General features: G+C 38.5%; 1 protein-coding gene across 4 annotated transcripts in view; it reads left to right on the top strand.

Moving 5' to 3' along the window:
* Positions 1 to 565: 565 nt before the first annotated feature.
* The window catches only part of LOC124163896 (piwi-like protein Siwi), an 82,906-nt gene continuing 59,716 nt past the window's right edge, over positions 566 to 23,755 (top strand). For all 4 annotated transcript variants that reach the window (XM_046541009.1, XM_046541007.1, XM_046541006.1 and 1 more), the window contains exon 1: positions 566 to 876. In XM_046541009.1, the coding sequence (XP_046396965.1) occupies positions 592 to 876 (285 nt within the window). In that variant the 5' untranslated portion in view covers positions 566 to 591. The remainder of the gene's footprint in view (positions 877 to 23,755) is intronic.

Below are 23,755 nucleotides of genomic sequence, written 5' to 3'. Positions count from 1 at the left end.
TCACAACTTTTTTCATTGGGCCGGATGGAATTGAAAAAAAAGCGATTTTTCCGAATCGCGCCTAATGTGCATTATGCATACTATAGCTTCTTCAGGTTTTATTCTGTATCTCCTTCCTTAAAATTAATTTTTCACGCAACACGTGCGAGAAGTCTGAACAGTTCTCATATCATTACGCTGCATACCAATTATGGTGATACCATTTTTACGAAAAATAATTTTAGTGATACCAATGCATAGGTAGATCATTTTTTATATTTCGTCAGCGCTTTTCACCCATACACTTTATGGGAGCAATGCTGACGTCACGACTGGATAAACATCTGCCATGTATAATGTATTCGAACACGCCGAGAAAATTATCCCAACAATACGCAGAAGCCAAAGCAAAAATGAACTTGAAACATCAAGAAAAACTAAAAATAGCATTGCTATACAAAACGTTCGGAGCTCCTAAACACATTAATCCTTCCCAAGCATGGCCAATTATCGACGATAATCGGTTTTCAGGCGGCCCCGCGACAACGCGGCAGGTGACATTGTTGCAATACGGTCGCCTCGTCACGTTTACATTTTAGTCACAACGTCAAAATGGCCGATAAAAGCTCGCGGCCGGGTAATCCGGGCAATTACGGCCGGAGTCGGAGACGGAATTTAGCACCAACTGCTCCAGAACGTAACGAGAAGTCGGAGAACATGGGTGGCCAGCAGAAGAGTGGAAACGACGCCGCCGAGGACGTCCAACAACCACCCACGGCACCAAGCAGGGGCCGTGGCAAGGGCCGAGGACGGGGCGCGCAGGCCCTGGCCCCCAATCCGGCCAACGAGCAAGGCGATGCCTCCCGAGGATCATCGCCCGAGAGGCCAGGCACCTCGGTAAGCCAAGTCCTATTTCTCTTAAGGGTCATCCATTAATTATGTGAGGCGTTCACGGGGCGCCAAGCCGATTCTCACCCAATCTCCCGTGAAAGATAGAGGAGGTCCTGGCAAGTATCATGCAAGTTATTTTTCCGCTAAAAACAGTGTAAAATTGCGATCGTGGTAAGCTTATAATTGGTGACAGGGATCTGGGTAGGGTTTTTCGGCACATTTAGGTTACCGGTGTTTTGGCTTTTTTGGAGATTCGTAGTCCCAGAAGTGACATTGCAGAGAGTTATTTGAGGGCAGCGAAGGATTTAGAAATTTGGGTAGTGCGTGTTCCAGGTATCTTAAAATGGGCGTGATTTTAAGATATTTGCGAATATTACTATTGCGCGCGAAACACGGAGCGCCGATGATTTGCCTGACGATTTCTGTCCGCGAACTACCTTAAGTTAAGTTAAGAAGCCAAGTATAATGAAGGTCATGTTCAATTTTGCCATTACAGTTCAAATTCCTTCCAATTGATCACTTTGCGAAGGAGTAATCGTGGTAGAATTAGTAGATGGGAATTGATAATGAGGTTGGCAATTAGGTGGAATGATGTAGTTGCGGTCTGCCTTAGCCCTCATTATTTTTATTCTCATAACTTTCCTCATTTTTAGAGAAGCACATGTGGCAACCTTTGGTAAAACGAACCTTCTCTAAACCGAACTCGCCGAAGTGGAAAAATTGTTTAGAATGAGCTAGAAATAAATTATAATCCTATAGTTCAGTCTGTGGATTCTTATCTTGCAGCTAGTAGAACGCAATTTTGGTTTGACAAGGTTTTACTGATAGTTTTCGAATTTTCATAAGGATTAGTTTCAATAATATAAGCGATTTCACACGTAAAATCCCTCTTAAATATTTTCCACATATTCCGTGTTTCCATAGGTAATGTTCACGCTAACCTATGCCGTAACACAGGCGAGTGACCATAAAAAGCAAAGGATAGATACAATGACTTATCGTCAAGTCTATGTTTTCTGTTCTATAAATTTTACATTAGCACGCTTTCGATAAGCATTTTTTTAAAAGTATTTCAACAATTTTGTTTGAGAGTGTAATAAATAATATAATCCAAACAAACTCTTTCGACACAGCTTTTAGGTAACGTCGATATGTAAAGTTTTAAATGCATACGGCTGCCTACCATGTTTTTCTCTTAATGTTGTTGTTTCGAGGAATGGATTTCCCACCAACTCAAGTTTTGGCGGAAGAAGTCATTATCCCGCGAACGCTTCCGTCTCTCCGCGAACTCATTCTCCCGTCTACGCTTTCACAACGCATTTTCTGACCACGTATTTAAATAAAATATTCATTAGAGTGTAATAAGTAGGATTGGCCGAATAACTCCTCCGCCACAGATTTTAGACGGGCATTATTTATATGTATGGTTTTTAAGACACCGCTGCCTTCCATGTTTTTTATTGTTATTGCTTTTGCGCACGGATCTCCCACCAACTCAAGTTTTGGCGGGAGAGTTATTTCCTTGGCATTCCATTGGTAGGATCGGATCACGGGATGTCGACCCCCGGAAACGTTCGGAAAATCATTCTATTTACGAGGAGGGGTAGTCAATACCGACCGATTTGCAACCGCTTGCTGTACATGATCTCGTGGAAAGGGTATCACTCCATGGTGTGTTGGTGCGAGAGAGTTTATCGGTCCGGCATGGCTGCCGATTGGTTGATGGAAAAGATCTAAGGAAAAGCCAAGGAGGTTGTAAATATCAGGAGGCGCTGTTTACGAGTTTTAGCGTGATCAAACTTCCGCCATCTTGGTTTGACAATATTTGGACTGTGTCCTACTGATATTTTGATATGGCTAAGCTGTGTTCTGAAAATGCACTACAATGAGTAAAAATGCAACTACAATCACTAATATTTCGCTCGTGATTGTCATTGGATTTTTCCCATCATTCGCGATACTTCTATCCTCGCGATCTGTATAAACAAACTGTGTCTGTTAGCCACTTTACTAGTGGGAATATCCATGAAAATATACTTTATTACTGTAATTGTTAGATTTTCGTTGGCTATACTAAAATTAAATACCAGTATAAGTGCAGGTAAAAGACTAGTTTACTCTCGTAAATTTATTTTCAGCTAAGCTGGTTGAAGAACGTAGCCGTGGTGGTTGATAATAATTTTTCCCTGGGAAAAGACGTTTGAGTCATAACTTAGCGAAGCCTACCAATGAAGTATGAAAAAAAATTTCATTGTGCGTTTCATAGATTATTTTAATGTATTACCGAGTTATGACCAAATATTTCACCAAATAGTAAGCATTGACCCTTATGGGATTGTCAATGTGTTGGTCAAAGTGGGCGTGGCTTTCCTACCCAAGCACCCCCATTCCAGGCACACTTCGCTCCACGCTCGAAACCAGTGGTGCCCCCTCCAGTATATTTACAACCTCCTTGGCCAATACCGACTGATTTGAAACCGTTTGCTGTACATGATATCGTGGAAAGGGTTTCACTCCATGGTGTGTTGGTGCGAGATAGTTTATCGGTCAGGCATGGCTGCCGATTGGTTGACAGAAAAGCCCTATGGAAAAGCCCATACCAATCGTTGTGCTAACGACCATTGTCCGCGCCGATGGCGCGTTTCAGGAAGCTGTCCCGACAAAATAAAGAATACAGCGCCTGGTTTTCGCGGGCACTTCGTTCACCCGACACTTCGCACAATGCCAACGGCTCGGTGCCTCCCGCCCCCTAAGAATAAGGGGATAAGTAGATATGTAGATATAATATAGATATATAAAAGTAGATATGTAGATATAATATAGATATTATAAGTAGATATGTAGATATACGTGAAAAGTAGTAAGTAAATGTTACTAAAGAAGCTTAAATTCGTCCAGGGTAAATACTCTCGGTAATAACCCAGTTAAAATATCCGGTAATTTGCCGACTCTGCACCCTAATATATGAGCATTTTTAGAGCACAACAGAACAGTTCGTTATTTTTCGAGCATGTTTGATTAAAAAATACGGATTTGGGACAATGCTTCTTCCACTCCCATCCATTCACAACCCCTCACTACGTCATTTCGAAATACCTTGTGGAACATTGCAAAATGCTCGGACTTACCTGATTCTGCCCCCGCCTCAATATTTCCCATACATTGTAGCCATGCATCCGCTCGTTCAGTGTAATGGCGAGAGGCAATGAGAATGTGAGAGAAAACACGCAACCTTGGGGTAAAATTGTATACAATTTTTGGTGAATTGGCGATTGAACCTCACGCGGAAAATACACTGAAAATGGTTTTCAATGATGGAGTGACCACGAAGTTGCGGAAATTGGAGGACAATTCTTGCTTTTATTTTCCATTTTCGAGTTGATACATTACCTTGTCTCACAGCGATATATTAACGTTGACTTTCATAAATATCATTTAAATATCCTGGTGATGTTTTGGGAACGGGTGGTACATATCAATCCTAAAACGCAAGGTATTTGTGCACAACACATTATCTATTTATTTACTCATTTAATTATTCAAAAACAGCCGATATGGCCATTACATTGAATATTTAACTGTTAATCTGAGGCTTAAAGAAATATAAACTACTAAAAGTTACATTACTATATTATCTTAACTATTAAAAACTACAAAAAATAGAACATAAAGATTCAGGAAAAGACGGCTGCCTCTTAAATGATCGTAAGTGCGTTGAAAGATCTAGAAAAGGGTGGGTAGACACGGTGTTGAACAAGGTAGGAAGTCTGTAAAAGAGTTATCTCCTGGAGAGGGAAAGACGGAATTTAGGTTGGTGTAGTAGGTGGTTATTACGAGAGGCGCGGGTGGAAATGTAAAGTGAAAAGAATATATCTCCAAATTCCTGAACGTGGAACATAAAATGAAAGATAAATAAGGAACGAGGATAATGAAACTCATGGTACTAGGAAACAAGCCATTACTATAACGCCCGCTTGCATGACGCTAAACTGTAAACAACGGAATGTCGGTCGCCATGCACCGCGTACAGGAGCCGTTGAGGCCACGGTCCAGGTCGTCCAAACATGGTAGACTCCCATGTATTTTAATGGGGAAACGCGCGCAATTCTATTGAAGGGATAGTGCATTTTGAGGAGGAAAAACTGCCGTGTGGGAAAAAGTAATTTATCTTCCAATTCGCTATCTCATGCGAACTATACGAACTGAGAAAAAATTTAGAAGTTGAGCGGTTCCCTACGTAAATGGAGCGCCATTCCAGAGGTCATTCTTAATATGGCCAGATGCGCATTTCTTGGCTTCACTTGGGGTGCGGGCTTGGGAACGGGTATAAGCATTCCATTGTTTACACTTCAGTGTTCCATGTTTGTATTCAATTCAATTTAATTTTATATAATTCTTTCGATGTGTTTTCACTTAAATAACTCTCCCGATTAATTAACGCAACAATAACAAAGAGCCCGCAGGTGGCGGGATTTGCTTCTCTTCAACAACAGCATACGCGTGATTGTGTAAATACAAAACTGGCTTCTACAAACAAACTAACTTCTCATGATTTAATAGCGATTTTAACAAATAAATGTACGTTATAGCCAGAGTTCCCAAATTAATAACTAGATGTGTGCAAGAGGCATAGTTACAGGTAGCGATTTTTGAAATTTTAACATAATACCAACATCAATAAAAAGAATATGATTGTTTTCTACTTCATTTTTTTTTCAGATAATAATAGCTACATTTTTGAATTTTATCGCGCACTATTATTGATTTTCTCAATTTCGGCTGATCGAGCATTCTGTTGTGCGAGATTTATGGCGGCGGTATTAATGATAGTGAATTTAACAGGTAGCGATTGCTATAAAATGTAAAGTTTTTTATTTGAGTAATAGTGAATATTAATTTGAGCACGGATTTATGTGAAAAAATGCCTTGAATTATTTTTTAATGCTAAATAAAGCTGGATTCATCCATGCTTTCTTGAAAAAACGACATTCATTAGTACTTCGCGTTGTGATCAGCCTATGCACTCCAATATTTTAAAACTTCAAATGAAAAATAATAATAATAACATAATTATTACTCTACCTATTTCTTGTTCTTCATGTATCTTGTGGCCAAAAAATTTCTCATCGACATTTAATCGGAAAAATTATATGTAGCTGAGACCCGCTACTTTTTGGAACTACGTGTTACCACTCTACATATCCCTAGTGTTGCCTTGAATGTAGCCTCAAGCAAGTCGGTACCACACCCGGTATAAAATTTATCTACGCTATTCCCTCATTTATTTCGAGAATATTGCGATTCTTCATTTAATAAGCAGTTATTTACAAGGCCACGAATTGAAATGTGGAGGGGAGTTGGGTATGTAAATATATTGTATAAATGTCATTGCATACGATTTGTACGCCATATTTAAGATGTAGAGATTTAAATATTTTGATTACTCACTTCCAAAGGTAAATACTATCGTTAACTCATCGCGTAACTGGGAAAATTCTTGCGCGAAATCTTAATTCACTAAGGGAAATATTAAAGAGTCGGAGGCAGGAATTTCAGGAATGCGTCTAAACTTACAAATAGTGATATAGTATCGAACTAATTATTAAGCCTCCTTTCGTAGTTTGCCACTCCTAACTTGAATAACGCAAAGAGACTAACAACGTGAAATGCACATTTTTTTGCTTTCTTCGATATCTACGTTTCTGATTCCCGCTTCCATGCTATATTTTTCCAATTGGAGTTCTTTATTTCACAAAATTTAAGACTGGAAATGAACCTTTATCATAGCTGCAATATTTTTAACATAATCTTTTGTTATTTAGTTATTTTTCTTAAAACCATTTAAATGTATGTTTTTATTTCTCACAGGACGTATGCGAAATTGAAATCGAAAAATTAAAATATAAGTTCTCGTTAAATTAATGTTAAAAGTAGTTTCGTCTCATAAATATGTCCACATAAATAGAGACTGAGTATAACCAATTACGCTGATGTATTTGTTCTAGCTTCTATTCACCTTTTACAATACAATGAAAACTGACGCCTACACGTTAGGCAATGGAAAAAATGACATGTTCAAAGTCGAACCACTACGAAATTCTTGCATCACGAATATTTCTTACTTTATATATCTAAACTGATTTTATTTGAGAGGATACATATTTTTACCTTGGATTAAAAAAAATAAAGCGAACTCTGATTCACTTTGCCGGCAGTGGAGCGTATTCCATGCGCCCAAGGGACTTGCCAGAAACTAGGTTATCGCTCCTAAGTTCCAACGCACAAGTTTCCATGTGTCGCAGGTTGTCCAAGATCTTCACTCCATTATGGAGCTCCTATAAGGCAACGATTATTGCCAAAGTTGCCAAATTTAACTTTACGGCGGCATTCCCAATTTATATGCGGGTCCCTCCAAAACTACTCGGTTTTCATGTAGTTGCAAACGGAAACTTTTTTTGGCAGCTCAAAAATTTTATGCCCTTAGACCAGTAATGGCCGAAAGTGCACGGTACCGAGAAAATAATTCGCTGCGACACCAAAGTATGCGTAAATATTTCGCGAATCATAAAAAAATGGTGTCGTTTTCGAGACTAAAAAACTAGGAAGCGGAATACCTATTCAACGGCGACTTTTCGATTCACAGCAACACGTGAAATGCAAGTTTTTAAAAATTCAGGGCTCGAAAATATCCTTTCAGACAAATATTTAACGAGGTAAAATGCAAAAGTAAGTGTGAGGCAACATAAATGATATCCCTTCAAGGTTATTTTCTTGGTGGCTGCAGCAAAAATTCGTAGTGACACGTAAAATACCTTTATTAACATTCAGCAATCATGTCATCTGGCTGGTTGTGGTAAACATAGTTTACCGGTACGGTGTCAACGCGCCTTCGGAGCGACATATATTTGATATATTATTTCAGACAAAAATCTCACTCCTTAAACTGAAAAAAATATTGGAGACAATACATACAAGAATGTTTCAAAGTAATTTTTCCAGCCGTAGAAGCCACAGACAGAGCGAATTCTGATGAACTACCGGATATTATACTCACTTGTAGCAATTAAAAAGTTACTAAACATAAAAAACGGCCGAAGCTTCCATTGCATTGCCTTCAATTATTTTGAACAAAATCACGGAGAGGTATCCGAAAATATTATCAACGTGCGATAGATAAAAATGCAACTTTTACCTAAGCTCCAAGAAGACCTGAAGACACTAGACCCACCTGGTTTCAGTGTTTAAATTCAAAGTTTAGATTAAAGAAAATAGCGACGTGGAAAAAAGGTGAAACTCTATAACCCATATTCAAACAAACGAGACGATTTTCTTGTTATCCCGTGCATGAAATAAATGACCTCAACTTCGTTCCACGGATAAGCGGTACTCCAGAGATATAGCATAAACCTAGAGATAGAGGTAATTACGAAAACTATTCTAATGACGGGTAGAAATAATAATAAAGGAATTCAGCCCTGTTTTGATTTTTAGTGATATTTTTTTCTCTGCGGTCAAATCATATTTTTTGGGGTCGAGCGAAGATTCTTCTAGTATTTTAACCGATTGGTACACTGCGCGCAAATATGCAGCGACATTGTACCGTTTTAATTAATCCAATTAGCCCCAGGCCGTGTTCTCGTTTGCCATAGCGCTCTCGAGACTTCGTCTGGATTGCATTGCAACCAGCGCAGAGGGAAAAATCTCAAATATTTTCAGCACGATAACTTCAAACACGGAGAAATTAATGTCATCATCATTGTGTTTAATTTCAAGCGTTAAGGTTTTTTTTGCCCCCTCTCGTCGAATCCACAAAGATTTTCCTCAACTGCCGTAATTACGCATGTTATACGCACGTTCAGGTGTTTTTTTAATGAGGAGCGGGGAATGAAAACCAGAGAAGATTTTTTTTCGATCTGCTAAATCCATCTCGGTATTCTCAATAAATTTGTTACAGCGAGTTTCGGAATTTATATTCCCAGGGGGAAAATATACTGCTTAACGATTACAACATCGTCGTTTATACAGCAGATGTTATACGCATGATACTTAATTTTATTTTGCAGTGGCTCGACATTAAGTAAGGTGCTATTTGTATAAAAGAATGCGGTAACCAATGAAAATTAAATATCTTAATTTTCGCACCCTCGATATAGTTATCGCCACATTTCTGGGATTAGTTCGACAATTCCGTTGAAAGTAGCAGATTCATATCTGCTCAAAGGATTAATAAAAAAAGTATTAAAGCATAGGCTAAGGTCATCATTTTGACAGAATGGAATTATGAAAAAACATGTTACACTTTACTTTTTTACGAAATTAATTCTGTATTTGTATAGAGATAATGTAAAGTATCTTTAGAATAGAATTTGTAAACAATATTTCGCATATAGCGTGAAGAAGTAAGAAGTTGAAGGATAAGATAACACATTAAATCCGCAAAATTTTACGCAGTGACAATTATAATTTTAAATAAAAGGCAAAAATTTGATGGAAAAACAAGTTCATAATAAAAAAATTGACACTTTTAAAAAAGAAAATAATTTATGACTCACAATTTACGCTTTTTTTAGAAATTAATTTTTTACTTTTAGTGAGTTAATGTAATGCTATGCGTATGTCTGAGTCGTCACTCAGCTCTGAAGAAGGCGACAGGGAATGCCTAAATTTACAAAATTAATGAGCTACATTTTCTTCTCGAGTACACTCTTTCCCTAAATTCTACGGGGACTCTTGTGACATATTTCGGTATGCACGTGCTTTCATCGAGGTTATCCGTCTGTATATAAGTGGTGCATCTAGTAAAAAAATTTAATATCCAGGTCACACAATGAGATCCAATGATTCACCCCCAAAACTTCTAGGGTGAGCCCACCGGCATTCACTGGTGAATACGACAAATGTTGCAGTACCGAACCCGCAGAAATGTAGATACCTATAGTAAAAAAAATTAGCGGGACCCTTGTTATACATTAAGAAGGATGTATTTTCTTTCCTTCATCGAAACTATTCTTTTTCATATAAATAATACACTCGTTAAAAAAATGGATGTGAGAGAATAAAGAAACATAATCACGGATGATAATATAATATATATAATAACATAATTTTGTATGTTCCACATATTTTTTAACGGCTTCGTTTCTATTCGTCATTCTCAAATGAGAATAAGACAGTACATGAGCCTTTATGAGTACGATCTTTGAGAATTACATACTTTTTACTGTCAAAACTTGGGTCAGACCATTAATAATTTGTGAAACACAATATTAGTGTATCTGTGATTGTTTCCTTTTACCATCCATCGCCATCCATCCTTAAATAGGAGGTGAGATAATACGATTTAATTATTTACACAAAATAACTTCTGAGTCATTCAGCCGAAATCAACTGGTAATTTTCAGAATATGGTGTAGTAGCGACCCCACAAAAACCAAGGCATAGAAAAAAATTAGTGATATTGTATGATCCACAAATGTTTAATGGTCTGACCCAGGTTATACCCAGTATTTACAACAACACCTTAGTGATTTATTTAGGCAGATGTTCGTTTACTCAACGAGTTATTATTATTTTCGTCAGCGTATAAATAACGCGTCAGAATATTAATAACGCGTCTCGTCAAAAGAATTTCAAAACGAGGTCAGATAATGAGATTAATGATTCACACCCGATAATTATCGTTTAAGCCCACCAAAATAGATTGGCACTCAGAGAGAATGGTATATGTAGTGCCGACCCCGCGGGGACGTAAGTATCGAAAAAAGTAACGCGTCTCGTTAAAAGAATTTCAAAACGAGGTCATAGAATGAGATCTAATGATTCACATCCGAAAATTCTCATTTAAGCATGCCAAACACATACCAGATTGGCACTCAGGAAAATGTTTGGCTGTTGTACCGTCCCCCGCGGAAACGCATCCATCGTAACAATTCACCGATAGAATTTCACGCAAATTTCCAGAGATGGCATTGTGTTTTCTGATCTCAACGTCGATTTTTGCACCGGGGTAAAAATCAACTCCCTAGGTAGGAAATCAAATGGTTTCAGAGTATGGTATAGTACCGACCCCACTGAAACAAATATACCTATGAAAAAAATTGGTGGCATCCTGGTGATTTGTTTAGGAATATGTTCGTGCATTCAGCAAGATTATTCGTTAGTATATGAATAACGCATCTGGTTAAAATAATCTCAAAACGAGGTCAGAGAATGACATATAATGATTCACACCCTTAAATTCTCATTTAAGCCCACCAACATAGATTGGCACTCCCAGAGAAAGGTTGTATGTTGTAACTTTTCCCTCGGGAACGTATCCATCGTAACAATTCACCGATAGAATTTTACGTAAATTTCAAGAGATAATAGCAATGCGTTTTCTGAGCTCAAACGTCGATTTTTACCCCCGAGGGGAGTCGCCACGGAATATCCATGCAGGCACACAAAAGGGGAGTTCTGCGACAACCGCCTCGGGGGCATTGGAACATGGGCTTGGAGTATCAGCCTACGCCTGGAATGCGGGCTGCAGCTTGTCGGCGCGGAAATCAATGTTGGGTGCGGGTTGCCCAGAGACAGAAGAGGGTGTGTTGAGAGAGGGCGAAGGGGAGAGGGAAAAAGAGAAAAGAGAGGAGAGCATATAAAAATGCAGAAAAAAGCGGAGGTGACAATGACATTACAAGGGTCTGTCCATCCACGACGCCCACGCTTTCTCAAGAGTTCCATGACCCCCCTCCCACTCCCTAATTTGACTCCACCAACCCCACTTCACGAACATCACTTCAGGTAATCCTGAGATTCTTTTTTCTTCATTTTCTTTTTTTTTATTAGTCTCTTTTGTCCGAAATTTTAATTGACAAACGAATAAATTTTCATGCCTTCTTGTTTTTTTCTAACTCACGTCGTGAATTTTTAATTTTATTTTTATTATTTTAAAAATTAATTTATTGTACCACCGAAAACAGCAACACTGGATTTTTACAATGGGGACTTAAACTTAACAGTCAAACGTACTCGGGCATCCATTCCCTGGATAGGGGCAACCTACCCCGGCAGAACTCGAACCAACGACCTCTATTATGACAGGCAAGGACTACACCCCGTCGCCACCGAGGAAGGCAATATTTTTTCACTCCATATGCCAACGATTCGGTCTGTATAGCAACCATCACTAGGGCACCAGAATTTTTTCATTCTTTTTCTATTGATAAAATTGCCGGGAACACTTCTCTTTCATCGCCAAAGAAAAAAAATGATCCTTAAGCCCTGACAATGGTGGTAGTAAAAATTTTCTCGAAACAATGGTTCAAGAAATAAAAGCTTTATATCTATATGCAAAGAATTTTAACAACCAACTTTCCAAAAAACACGACCACAGTTAATAAACCAGTGGTCAAGATAGAACCCATCCCCTATTATGAACAAATTTAAACCATATCTAGGGTGGTGGAGTTATTATAAAACAAGTATTTATTAACAGCCAAAATATCTAAGTTCAGGTATACATTTTTCGAAAAAATATTTCATACTGTAGTCATTCCCAGAGACCGAGTAGAATTATTGTTCATATTAATCAATGTCATTTTTTGCGGGCACGATAGCAGGCGAAAATTCTCACAATTGAGGTTCGTACCCTACTCACGTAAAAAAAATCATGAGTAGCAGAAAGTAGCAGAGCAGCTACAGAAAATTATAAACAGTTATTTTGATTATTTTTCCCGGGTAGAATAAGACCGAAGTTGGTTCAGAGCATTACCAATATGTAAAATCATGAAAATTATTATCATGATTTTACAAAAGAGAATGCACCCACCGAACACCAATTTTGTAAGGGTATTTTTCCCACTCCCCATTCATCGATAAGCTTTCAAGATGATTTAGCATCTTATCCGCCTTTTATACCCTAGCCGTCGGTCAAGTCGCTCCTGATTAGCTGTCAGAGATTGCCTCTTTTCTCAAAACACTTTTCCATGCCTGGGCGATGGAATAACCAATTTCCCTAACTGAAGTTGTTTTCATTATTTGTAATCTCAATAGCCTCACGTAATATCCTCGGATAATATCTCCTTTCTTCGAATATCAGCTTGGCCTCTTCGAATTTTATACTGTGCGAGAGTTCTGTCCATGCATGTTGAGGTATGACCGAGAGTTCCAACTGCCTGTTCTTCATAGCCCTTTGATGCTCCATTAGGCGGCATTTCAGTGATCAGGGAGTTTGCTCAATGTAGGCACTCCTACTGGTGCGTTGCACTTCAGATATGTTGGAGGCAGACTCCCTAGTGATGTTTCCCAACGTATTCAAATTATCGGGTCTCATGGTGGCGCCTAACTCCAATTGTAGGCGGTTTGGTTGGAGCGAGCAGAGATGGAGCTCTGCTCTGGTGTATTGTACTGGCTCGAAAGTGACATACTCGTGTGTCGTATCCAATCCTCTGGACATTCTCCATAAGAATATGATGTTTGACGGTGACAAAGATTGGGAATGTGTCAGTGTCAATGCATCATTCTAAAAAGGCCAGCGAAGACATTAGTTTGCCTTTCTTCCTCTGCAGCTTATCGAACTTCCGGGAATCCCTAGCAATATTTCAATAGCCGCACCGAAGGCGCGTTCAATTATGCCGTTTCGGTGAGTCCACGGCGCAGTCCAACCAGCCAGTTTACAGAATTTGGAGTTTAAGTGGTGCATGTGTATCGCTGTCGTAGTTAGAACGTTGTTTGTGTGAAAGTAAACTTAAAATTAATAATTTCTTGTGAAAAATAGGTAACATAATAACAGATACGCTGAGTTAAATGTTCCACACAATCTTAATTGACCGACAGGTTTCGACATGTAACCTATGTCATTTTCAAAGTGTACATGTCGAAATCTGGGTCGGTTAAACTTTTGTGGAACATACAACTCAGAGTATCATTTATTATGTTTCCTGTTACCATGTTCCTCCAAATATCGCCATCCAGCCTTAAGTCGATTAAGTAATTGATTACAAAAAGTTTGCAGAAATATGCTATGATTTCATTATTTTTAAAATCTTTATTCTGTACCAAACGCAATTTCTTTGCATTTCTTTTCATTTTTTCCATAGAATTCGCTGCATCGAGTTTAGTAGTTTTTCTCTTTTAGTGCATTTGATTTAGAATTTGAAATGTATCACTGTTAATTGCTACCCTGTTATCAGAAAACGTTAAGACGCACGAAAGATTCACAGAAGAGTGACTTGTTGAGGCAGAGTATATGTTGTTGGGATACTTGGATCGTAATACCTAATGTTTGTAAGAAATGTGTTATCCTCCCCGTAAAGGCGTAGGAAATACTAATGAAGGCTTCTGCGGATTGATGTTAATGAATTAATTCGAGAGCTGTAATAATTCCATGAATTAAGAATGAAATATGAATGTAAAGGCCATGCGGATGATCAGTAGAAAGAAATGAGTAAAGATGATTAATTTCTCAGTTTAATGATCAATAACCAAATTTTCATGTGAATCCACAGGATATAAAAACGAGTTTCCCTTCTCTGTGCTCGCTATGAATCGCCTGTGACAATATAATGCCCTTCAGTGAGGGCTATGGGTTGGCTATGGTCACCGCGCAGATGGGCAGTCGTCACAAATCTCATCTGCTCCATTGCAATCCGTCATCCATGAATGATTGGAATCATTAGCTCCACCCACAGAATGTCACTGCAGGAGATCAAGTGAAGTGACCGATGAAGGGAATCTCGAGGCCAAAAGCCGAACGAAGCGCGTATCATTATGAGAACCTCGTAAAACAGATGTGATGGCGACAACTAGTTATGTATCAGTGTTGTGTGCAAGGATAATAGGTCCACATACAAGATCACTGAATACCGAATAGTCGAACGCAAGTATAAAGTACTTGACTAACAATAGGGTAGTTTCCTTCATCAAAAAAAACGAAAGGCATTGATTGCGATTCGTTACCCACCATTAGTGTATTCATTATAAACAAATTATTTGGTTTTAGAAATCCCAATTTAGACGAATGGCAATGGTCAATTTTAACCGCATTTGAAAAAGTCCAGATTGGCGCCCATGCGATGCCACTCCACGTGACGTCACAGGGACCTAGTTTCTATACGAGTAGATAGAAGTTTTACATCGTCTGAGATAACCAATGCATGCATGAAGCACATAGCTCAAGGAAACATGTCTTAACAATCACGTATTAAAACTGCCTATGGTCGGAAAGTTTCCTTCGTTTGATAGGGTATTAATAACCCTTATTTAAGCCAAGCGCTACCTGCTATCAGGCTACTCTGCTACCTGCTAGCAGCCTGCATCGTATCAGCGCTCAAAGCCTCGCCTCAAGGTCACCTCACACGGCGACAGTGGGAACTAGAATGACGTCACACGGGGTTTTCCCAGCACTCATACTTAGCCGTCGCGTTTTCGCGCGCTTGAAAATTTTCACTTTTCATTTAATCGCGAAAAATAGATATCGTCGTTAAAAAATCAAAAAGCGTGAAATACGTACTCCAGGAGTAATAACCTTTCGATTTAGGCAATAAAAAAATAATAGGAAACCACCCTATTTCACTGTTATTTCACATTTTTCGACCGGTTACGACGTCAATAACGTCATTTTGGGTCCCCAGGGAACGCTTCAAATAATAAGTATCCAAGTTATGCTATTAATTCAAGGTTTTCAACACTTTGGGTGAAGGTTGGGGGACTTCAGAGGGAATCTTCAGGTCAAGGTCAGGGTCTTGGAAGGTAGTGGTCTTGGCGGGTCTTGTTTTTCTGGTACTTTTTCTTTAATTATTTCTTGGATCATTCGCTGTCAGCATCAGTTAGACACAGCTCGAACTGAATCGTAGGTTTTAATTTTCAACGAAAGGTAGCGTTAATATTCTAGGAATCCTAGCGTTATTGTGAGGATCAAGCAGAACATATGAAATGAATTCTGCTGGTTTTTCCGGGTATTCTTCCGCGTTTATCCATTTGTAGGACGATATTTCGCCAACGTTCCAGTTGGCTTCCTCAGGTCCACTGAAGTTCAGTGGACCTGAGGAAGCCAACTGGAACGTTGGCGAAATATCGTCCTACAAATGGATAAACGCGGAAGAATACCCGGAAAAACCAGCAGAATTCATCATAATCTCCGCGGAAGCCTACTTGGAAACTTTAGAACATATGAAATACTTACTAACGCACCCTACCAAGTTTTACCCGATTCTTTCAGTTAGAAATAGTTACGTTACGCTATTGGTTCGTTACCACACTAGATCGCAAATATTGCGAAATATTGAAGTTTTGGTGGTTTCATACTTTGAAGTAGACACATTCAATGTGGGAAAATTCTACATTTTAGTTGAAAAGAATAAAAGCCACTCTTTAATCATTTCCCAATGCCCTTGACCTTTTCCAAGAGGTGCGTTGCCTCCTACACACCCTGAAAGTAGTCCATATTTTTCACTCAGAACGATCTGCACATGGCCTGACACAGGGTCCCTTGCCCCTGCCCACCTAGAATGACCTGTAATAAATTCTAGCTACACCCACGACCCTTGCTATCCTCACCCACGACCCTCTCCCGTGACCTCACGTAGCCAACGACGATAAAAATTTCTGAAACCGCCGACTGGGATTGCGAGGTATTTCGGAGTAATATAGCTTTTCCCATATTTATACCTCGCTTTATTTATTAAATCAATGGGTAGACGTATTTACTTCATCACCCACCACATCCCAATGGCCTTCCCATTACCGATGCGAAGACGATCGGTATATAACCAAACATTGCTTTTCAATGAAGGATCTGCTGTTCTCCAGTCGTATTATAATGGTGAAGTCTTCAAGGGTCCTCCACCGAGTTAATGAAACGGGGATTGTCAAAGCATCTACGCTTAATTCTGATATTGCCCTCAGGGCATACAGTGACTATACTCCCAGAGTACACGTGGAAAGTTATTCAGGATTTCCACCGGGTCAGGTTTTCCATTTCCGTGATGCAGCACCTGACCCGGTGGAGATCCCGAATAAACTTCCACGACACAATATGCCGGGAAATGCTACGATCATTCTTACTGAGTACAGGCGTCGAAACTTCAGAAGCCACCGTCTCAATTATTCACCAGGAAACCCAAGAAGTCTTCATTAGCATTGCTTTCCAGTTTCCACTCCGTGGCAAAATATCAAGGTCATCTATTATTTTAAAGTATTCTTTCCAGCTTGATGCAGTATCCTCCCTCTCTTAAATCATTGCAGATGCACGGAGGGCGCCACAGACCTTGAGTGGAAAGAAAAACAGAGGGGGCGACGAGAATATTTTAAGAAAACTTGATACAACGTGCGAACCGGAGCGGAGGTTAAAAATAACTCGATTAAGAGGGAAGAACTTCTAAGACGACGTCTTGTGTCAACAGCAATTAAGACTGGATGCCGCTCACTACATTACTCAATTCTACTCCTCAGGGAAGTACATCTATTTGGCACCTAGTCTACGAGCTACCTAAAGAGGTGTATGGCGGGAGGTATTAGATTCGTAAACGTTTAGGAGTAAGTACAATAGGTACACTTCGTGAGAAATTTGACGGTGTGAGTTCGATCTAGTATTTATTAAAATACTTTATTGCTCGAAAGCAAAACGAATTCCTACACCAATCCGTTCGGCAAAATATCTCTCTTCTCTGCTCGTTTCTTTTCGACGTAGAAGTAAATTGCGGTACTAAAAATGAAGTACTTCACATCACTCTAGCTATCTGTTCTTAGTTTCCCTAGCAATTTCAACACAGCACGTAGTCTCCGACTTTCTAGCGGCTCTCATCCACATTCATGTGGCTGTGAAACGCTCACTACTAACTCGTAGCGTTTTTTTAACGAAAGGTGCCGTTTCGAAGAATTCTAGATTATTTAGGGTTCCTCCAGTTATATTTCTAAACGTTTAAGCAGTAAACCGCCCGCCGCCTTGAGTTACCGTAGTACTTCCCATCCCTCTGTTATGACTGTCGTACTTTCTTAATTTTTTAAAATAACAAATTTATTTGAAGCACGGGATAATATGGGGTGAGCTAATTTAAAATCACTAGAGTAATTCCAACAACTATATTCCCCCAACTCCACCAAAAATATATTCTGCATGCCCAACTGCTTGACAACATGTGACGCCTTTATGTTAGCATCCACATCGTTCATTCTGCTTGCGCATCTGTTCTTCACACTATTTCAATTAAGATGACAATATTTCTGCGAGAACGAGTTTTATATTTTAGCATATTCTCTACTGTCACATCGCCGTCCGCAAATTACGCCGTCGCGTTTTCAATATCTCCGAGGGAGTGAGAATTATAAACGTAAAAAAAGGAAGGGAAACCTTTAGTAAAATTGTAATTCATGTCCCTGTTGAATGAAGTTATTCTTATCCACCCCATTTGAACGAATGCAAAATACATTCAAAAACCTTTGATAGGGATATTGTATATATATTGAAAATTTAAGGACGAGAATGTCATACAGATACATGCATACATATACTATGCTATTTTCTTATTGAAACAAGTCGACTTGATTTGTTGTTTTTATTTACCGTTAAAAGTGTGGGGAGCTTGGTAGGATAGTCCTAAGGTTCTTATATGATTAGGGATCAGATCTTGGGTGAAGTCTTCAGGTACCCCAAAACAAATACCCTCGTAGTGCAAGGTATCCCATGGTAAGGAACCCTTCACCCTGAATGTACGAAAATTATAGTCTGTGGCCTAATCTGGGATGAGGTCTACCCTCACCAATTCCGGCAAAACCCCCGTTGAATCGATGTTGAAGGGCCCTGGATCAAAGCCGCATGAGATCTTCAGACAGCCGCTACCGTACAAGGAATAAAGTATGAGTCATCCCGTGAAAAAAATGGTCTTTTAATCATACCAAATCGACCGTAAGTCACGAAAAATCTTTCCGTTCTATATACTTTCAGGACATGACCTTTAAAAATCCGCATTTTTAAGTCAACTCTTTTGGTGATGCTTGTGGAGTATGCGAAAAATGTTTATTTTATCAATTCTTAGACATCTATTTTTCATAAAAATTGAAATGATGTTCCCTGTGCCGTAATTATTTAAAAAAATATAATATGGTATTTCCTGGAGTATAGGTCATTTAAACAAAAGTTAGCAGCCAACGTTTCGATTTATTTTCTTAAATCATCTTCAGGGCTATGTTAGAAAAAGTGTGAAACGATATAAAATACAGAGAATAAGACGATATACAATATTTATACATAAAGAAGGAACAATTGGTTTTTTTTATATAATACAATATAATTTAAAGAAATATGTATATATGAAACGTTGGCTGCTAACTTTTGTTTAAATGACCTATACTCCAGGAAATACCATATTATATATTAAATAAGGTCAAGAAAAGAAAAAAAATAATGATTATTTAAAAAAATAACATTTTGGCTCAACACTCTAGACTAATTTTTGAGATATCACCAAATGATAGACGCCATTAACCTGTTATAATGGCGAAAATGGCGCAAGGACACCTTAAATAGCAGGAAAATATAAACTAAAACGATGAAAGGATTGAATTATCCAAATTCGGTGCGTCATATAATTTTGGTTTATAATCTCGATGGATGTCGTCCATGATATCAAAAATTTTAAATATGAACTCACGAGAAATGTATTCCTTTTCATTGTTTTCCTACATCTTTAAATACTTGTGATGAAGTTTTTGTTGCGGTAAACTAACTACTTCCCCTGGTGACCCAGGCAAAGAAACGAAACCCCAAAGCCGAACGTATGAAGTTCACACCCATCAACTCACATTCAGTCGGTTGATGTGAATGAACTTCACACGTTCTCACAACTCTACGCTGGCTCCTCTCCACTGGATAAGGCTTACTCAACCCCTATCCATCGGTTAATATGTATTCAAACCCTTCTAAAACCTCCTAAAGGCACCAACACTTCAAAAGTTTTGAATCTGTTCTTTTTCTCACAAATTTGTCGTTTCAGTATACAATATGAAAACTCGAGTACAAATAATACTCTTAATTCGTGTAAAAACGAATTAGACTACATTTTGTGCAAATATTTAACGTCCATGTCGAAATTTTTAATTTTCCACAAATTAAATACTTCACCATTTATTTCAACATGAATATTATAATTACAAATCATTTTCTTAAGCATAATATGCTCGTTCGTCAATTTCTTTTCACCACCGATCATGATAGATCATGAAAATAAGGATACAAGTATGTTTTCGTTAGAAGTAGTTTTCCGACCCATATCCTACTTCTCGAGTTTTTCGCGTCAAAAAATCCTTCCGCTGATAAACTGGGCTTAACCCTTTCGCAGATATAATTTGATGACGTCACCGAGTTCCGCCCAATGGGCGACTGATTCTCCGCTAGGTACTTTTCGACCTCGCGCCTCGGCCGCACGTGGCTCGTGATTGTTAATACCCATGAGAGCGATACCTTACCCATTTGAGCGGTTTTTTTCTGAAAGGGTTTAAAAGTGGTATCTGTAATTACGTCACCAACTCATGAAAAGTGGGCGACAACTTTCGATTTCCTTATTATTTTAATTTTTTTCTACTTATTTACTACCTCATTAATTAATTAATGGTAAAATAATTCTTGGAGTATAGGTCAGATGTATATGATGCAAAAAAGATGTTAGCCAACGTTTCATTTTATTTAAAACTATCATCAGGGCTTAGCTTTGCACATATTTAATTAATTTCCTATGCCGTGATCGACACGATCACCAAAGAATTGAAATCCACGCGAATCAGATCTCAGAGAAGTTTAGTGGACTGAGTTTGGTGATGACTTTACAAATGTAACTCGTCTAAACCATAACATAAAACCTACAGTAAAATTCGCTTATAACGATCACGCATGTAAAAAAATTCCGACTATGACGAGGTGAGTTCCAGGCCCCTTGGACTTTATTATTATCGCCAATATTACTTTCCCCACATTTGACGAGTTCGGATGGTACGACATCCCCGCTATTACGAGCTATTCTTTGGTCCCTTGGAGAATTATTTCCCCTTCTATACAAAAATTACAGCCATCTTCGCTACTTAACCGTTCCCTATCATAAGATGTTCTCACTAGTGACCATCATCACATAGTTCTACTGTTGATCTTAAAATCCTCCTCTTTACAGCCGTTTGATGTAAAGGGCGGGTCGATGGCTAAATGTTGCGGATACAAAATATCAAGCGCCAATCCTGCCATTTATGGGGCAAAATCCTTCATTATGGATATAACTAAATCCCGTTCATAACAAAATGTAACGACGGTCCTCTGAAATTCTTATAAACGAGTTTTTCTGTATCTTTCCCTTTCTTATCAATTATGATAAATTTTACCGCGTTGAAATTCGTGTTCTTTCACATGACTGGGTAATTTTTTTTACGGTTTTGTACCATAAGTATGACATACAGTACAGTCAGTAGTCTCAAGCATTAGCAAGCACACCTAGGGAACACCTCAGGCTGCGAATGCCGCAGAGTTGAAAAATGCACCTTTCTCCCTCGTGGAAACCACTGAAAGGAAGGAGCTCCCGGGCACATCCATTTCACACCCAGAAAAACGACAGTGAATTATTTTATTGGCTCCCGTCATGTCCATCGTGAATGTCCCAGGGTCCTTCCGCTCCGAGTGACGCTTTTCTGTGACCTCCCATCGCAAAACCCATGTCCCCTTTTGCCATACTTTGTCAGACCTCCTCTGCCCTCCGTCAAATTCTGACGTGATATATGGGACGGGACTGCGGGCAAGGGGAAAAAATGAGCATACGCTTGAGCGGACAATGGCGGAGGATTAGGCTGGCTTCAGGCCCGTGCCACCCCCTCATTGTACACCCTTCTGCTTTTGCCTCAGAAAACTCCACGGGCGAAATCGCATCTGTATCACAGATTATGCAAACACGTCCTCGGTGTTAAAAAAAACGCATATAAAGTAGAATCTCGCTTACACGACCCTCAATTACAAGTGTAATTTTCGGATCCCATTGAGATTGCCATAACACATAATGTTAATTACAGTCTTGGAGAGTAGGTCTTTAAAAATTAAATGCAAATTTTTTTGACCAACATTTCGGTATATTTTAATGCCTTTATCAGGCCTTTTTTGCAATGAAAATAGTTTTTATTGATTATTATTATTATTGATTATTGCGTAGTGATTTATTTTATTTATTTTTACCAAAAAACGTCATATTCATTACAAAAATACCCCGATAAAGGTATAAAAATGCACCGCAACGTTGGCCAAATATTTTTATTTCGATTCTTACATACCTATACTCTAAGATACTTATCAATGCTAAAAATTGAGATCGAGAAAAATAAAAGATCTCGATTTTAAAATTGAGATTATTTCGTTTTCTTGACCCCAGTTTTTATCACAAGATCAATGTTCTCCCGTCAGCTTTTGCCTCAGAAAACTACGTTGTTGTCAAACACGTTTACAGTAGAACCTCGCTTAGAGGATCACAAATAACTCGAGAACCTAAATTACAAGAGCAATTATCAAATCCCTTTGAAATTTCCATTACATATAATGTTGAATTTAAAAGAATTAAATGCAGAGATTTTAGGCAAACGTTTCGGTATATATAATTATAACTTCATCAGGGCTTTTTCACAATGAATATGATTTGTTTATTGATTCTTATTATTATCATTGATATTTATATAATTATTAATTAATTGAGTTTTGTAACAAAAATCATATTCATTGAAAAAAGCCATGATGAAGATATAAGAATATACCGAAGCGTTGGCAAAAATTTTGTATTTAATTCTCATGATCAATGACACTAAACAGAAAAAAAACTCGATTCATAATACATAAAGTGAAATTAAGCTCTACAACGCAACTAATATCATTCTGACTGCCTCAATAAAACGGATGTTTTCGAATTCACAACATAACTCAGAACCTCTATGTATTTTTGAGAAGTCAACCGCGATAACAAGACTTTCCATAATCCAGTGGCATAGTCACGGGGTGGGGGGGGGGGTGGTCTTCCGGTTCCCCCTTTGAGCCTCTAAGGCTTTTACTTCATCCAACTTATATACTTCATTTTAATAAATACTCGAACAAAATTGTTATTTTTTAGTCCAAAAAATCACGATTTTAACATCAAAAATCCCAAAATTTTTGAGGGAGAACCTGCGGACCCACCTTTGCACTGGAATGCTTTCCATACACCCCGGAAGGGCCCCGAAATCCCCAGTAAATCTCCCCTATTTCAAAATCCAGGCTTCGCCACTGCCCCAATCCACTTCGACATCTATTCGAGGTTCTACTGTATCCGCCAAATCCAAACTTATTTCACAAGACTGTTTTCAATGCATTAAATCGTTTCAGGCCTAATTTTGTGGAATATTGTTATATCCATGATAAAAACACAAATGGTTATTTCCACACTATTTAATTGAACACTTAACGACCGACCATGGTTTCGACACTTTGAGTCGTTATCAAGGAAAAGTGTACTACGAATTAAAAATGTCATTTTTCAAGAGATGCAGACTGTAACTCATCGGAGTAAAATAATGAAGGACATAAATTAGCGGAAAATGACGAATTAATTCAAATACGATGGTGAAAATCCATGAATTGAGGGCCGGGCACCGCACTGCAGTTACGCGTCTGACGGAGCCATATTTATTCACAATTCGTCATTCGGGCTGGGGTACATTTCGGCCAGTAGGGGAACCAGGGTCCAGCGTGAAATTTTCCCTAAATCCAAGAAGAAAATTTTTATTATGAGTCTAAAAAAATCTTGAAACCGAGAGTCATTTATGGATAACGCGCTGAATGTATTCCCTCCCGTAGGACTTCTGTTAGGCAGCAAATGCAAAATTAATTAAAGAAAACAAAACTTTTTCCAGCAAATAT

This window comes from Ischnura elegans, chromosome 8 (assembly GCF_921293095.1).
Source record: "Ischnura elegans chromosome 8, ioIscEleg1.1, whole genome shotgun sequence".
NCBI classification, from domain to species: Eukaryota; Metazoa; Arthropoda; class Insecta; order Odonata; family Coenagrionidae; genus Ischnura; species Ischnura elegans.
This window is presented reverse-complemented; position numbering and strand designations above follow the sequence as displayed.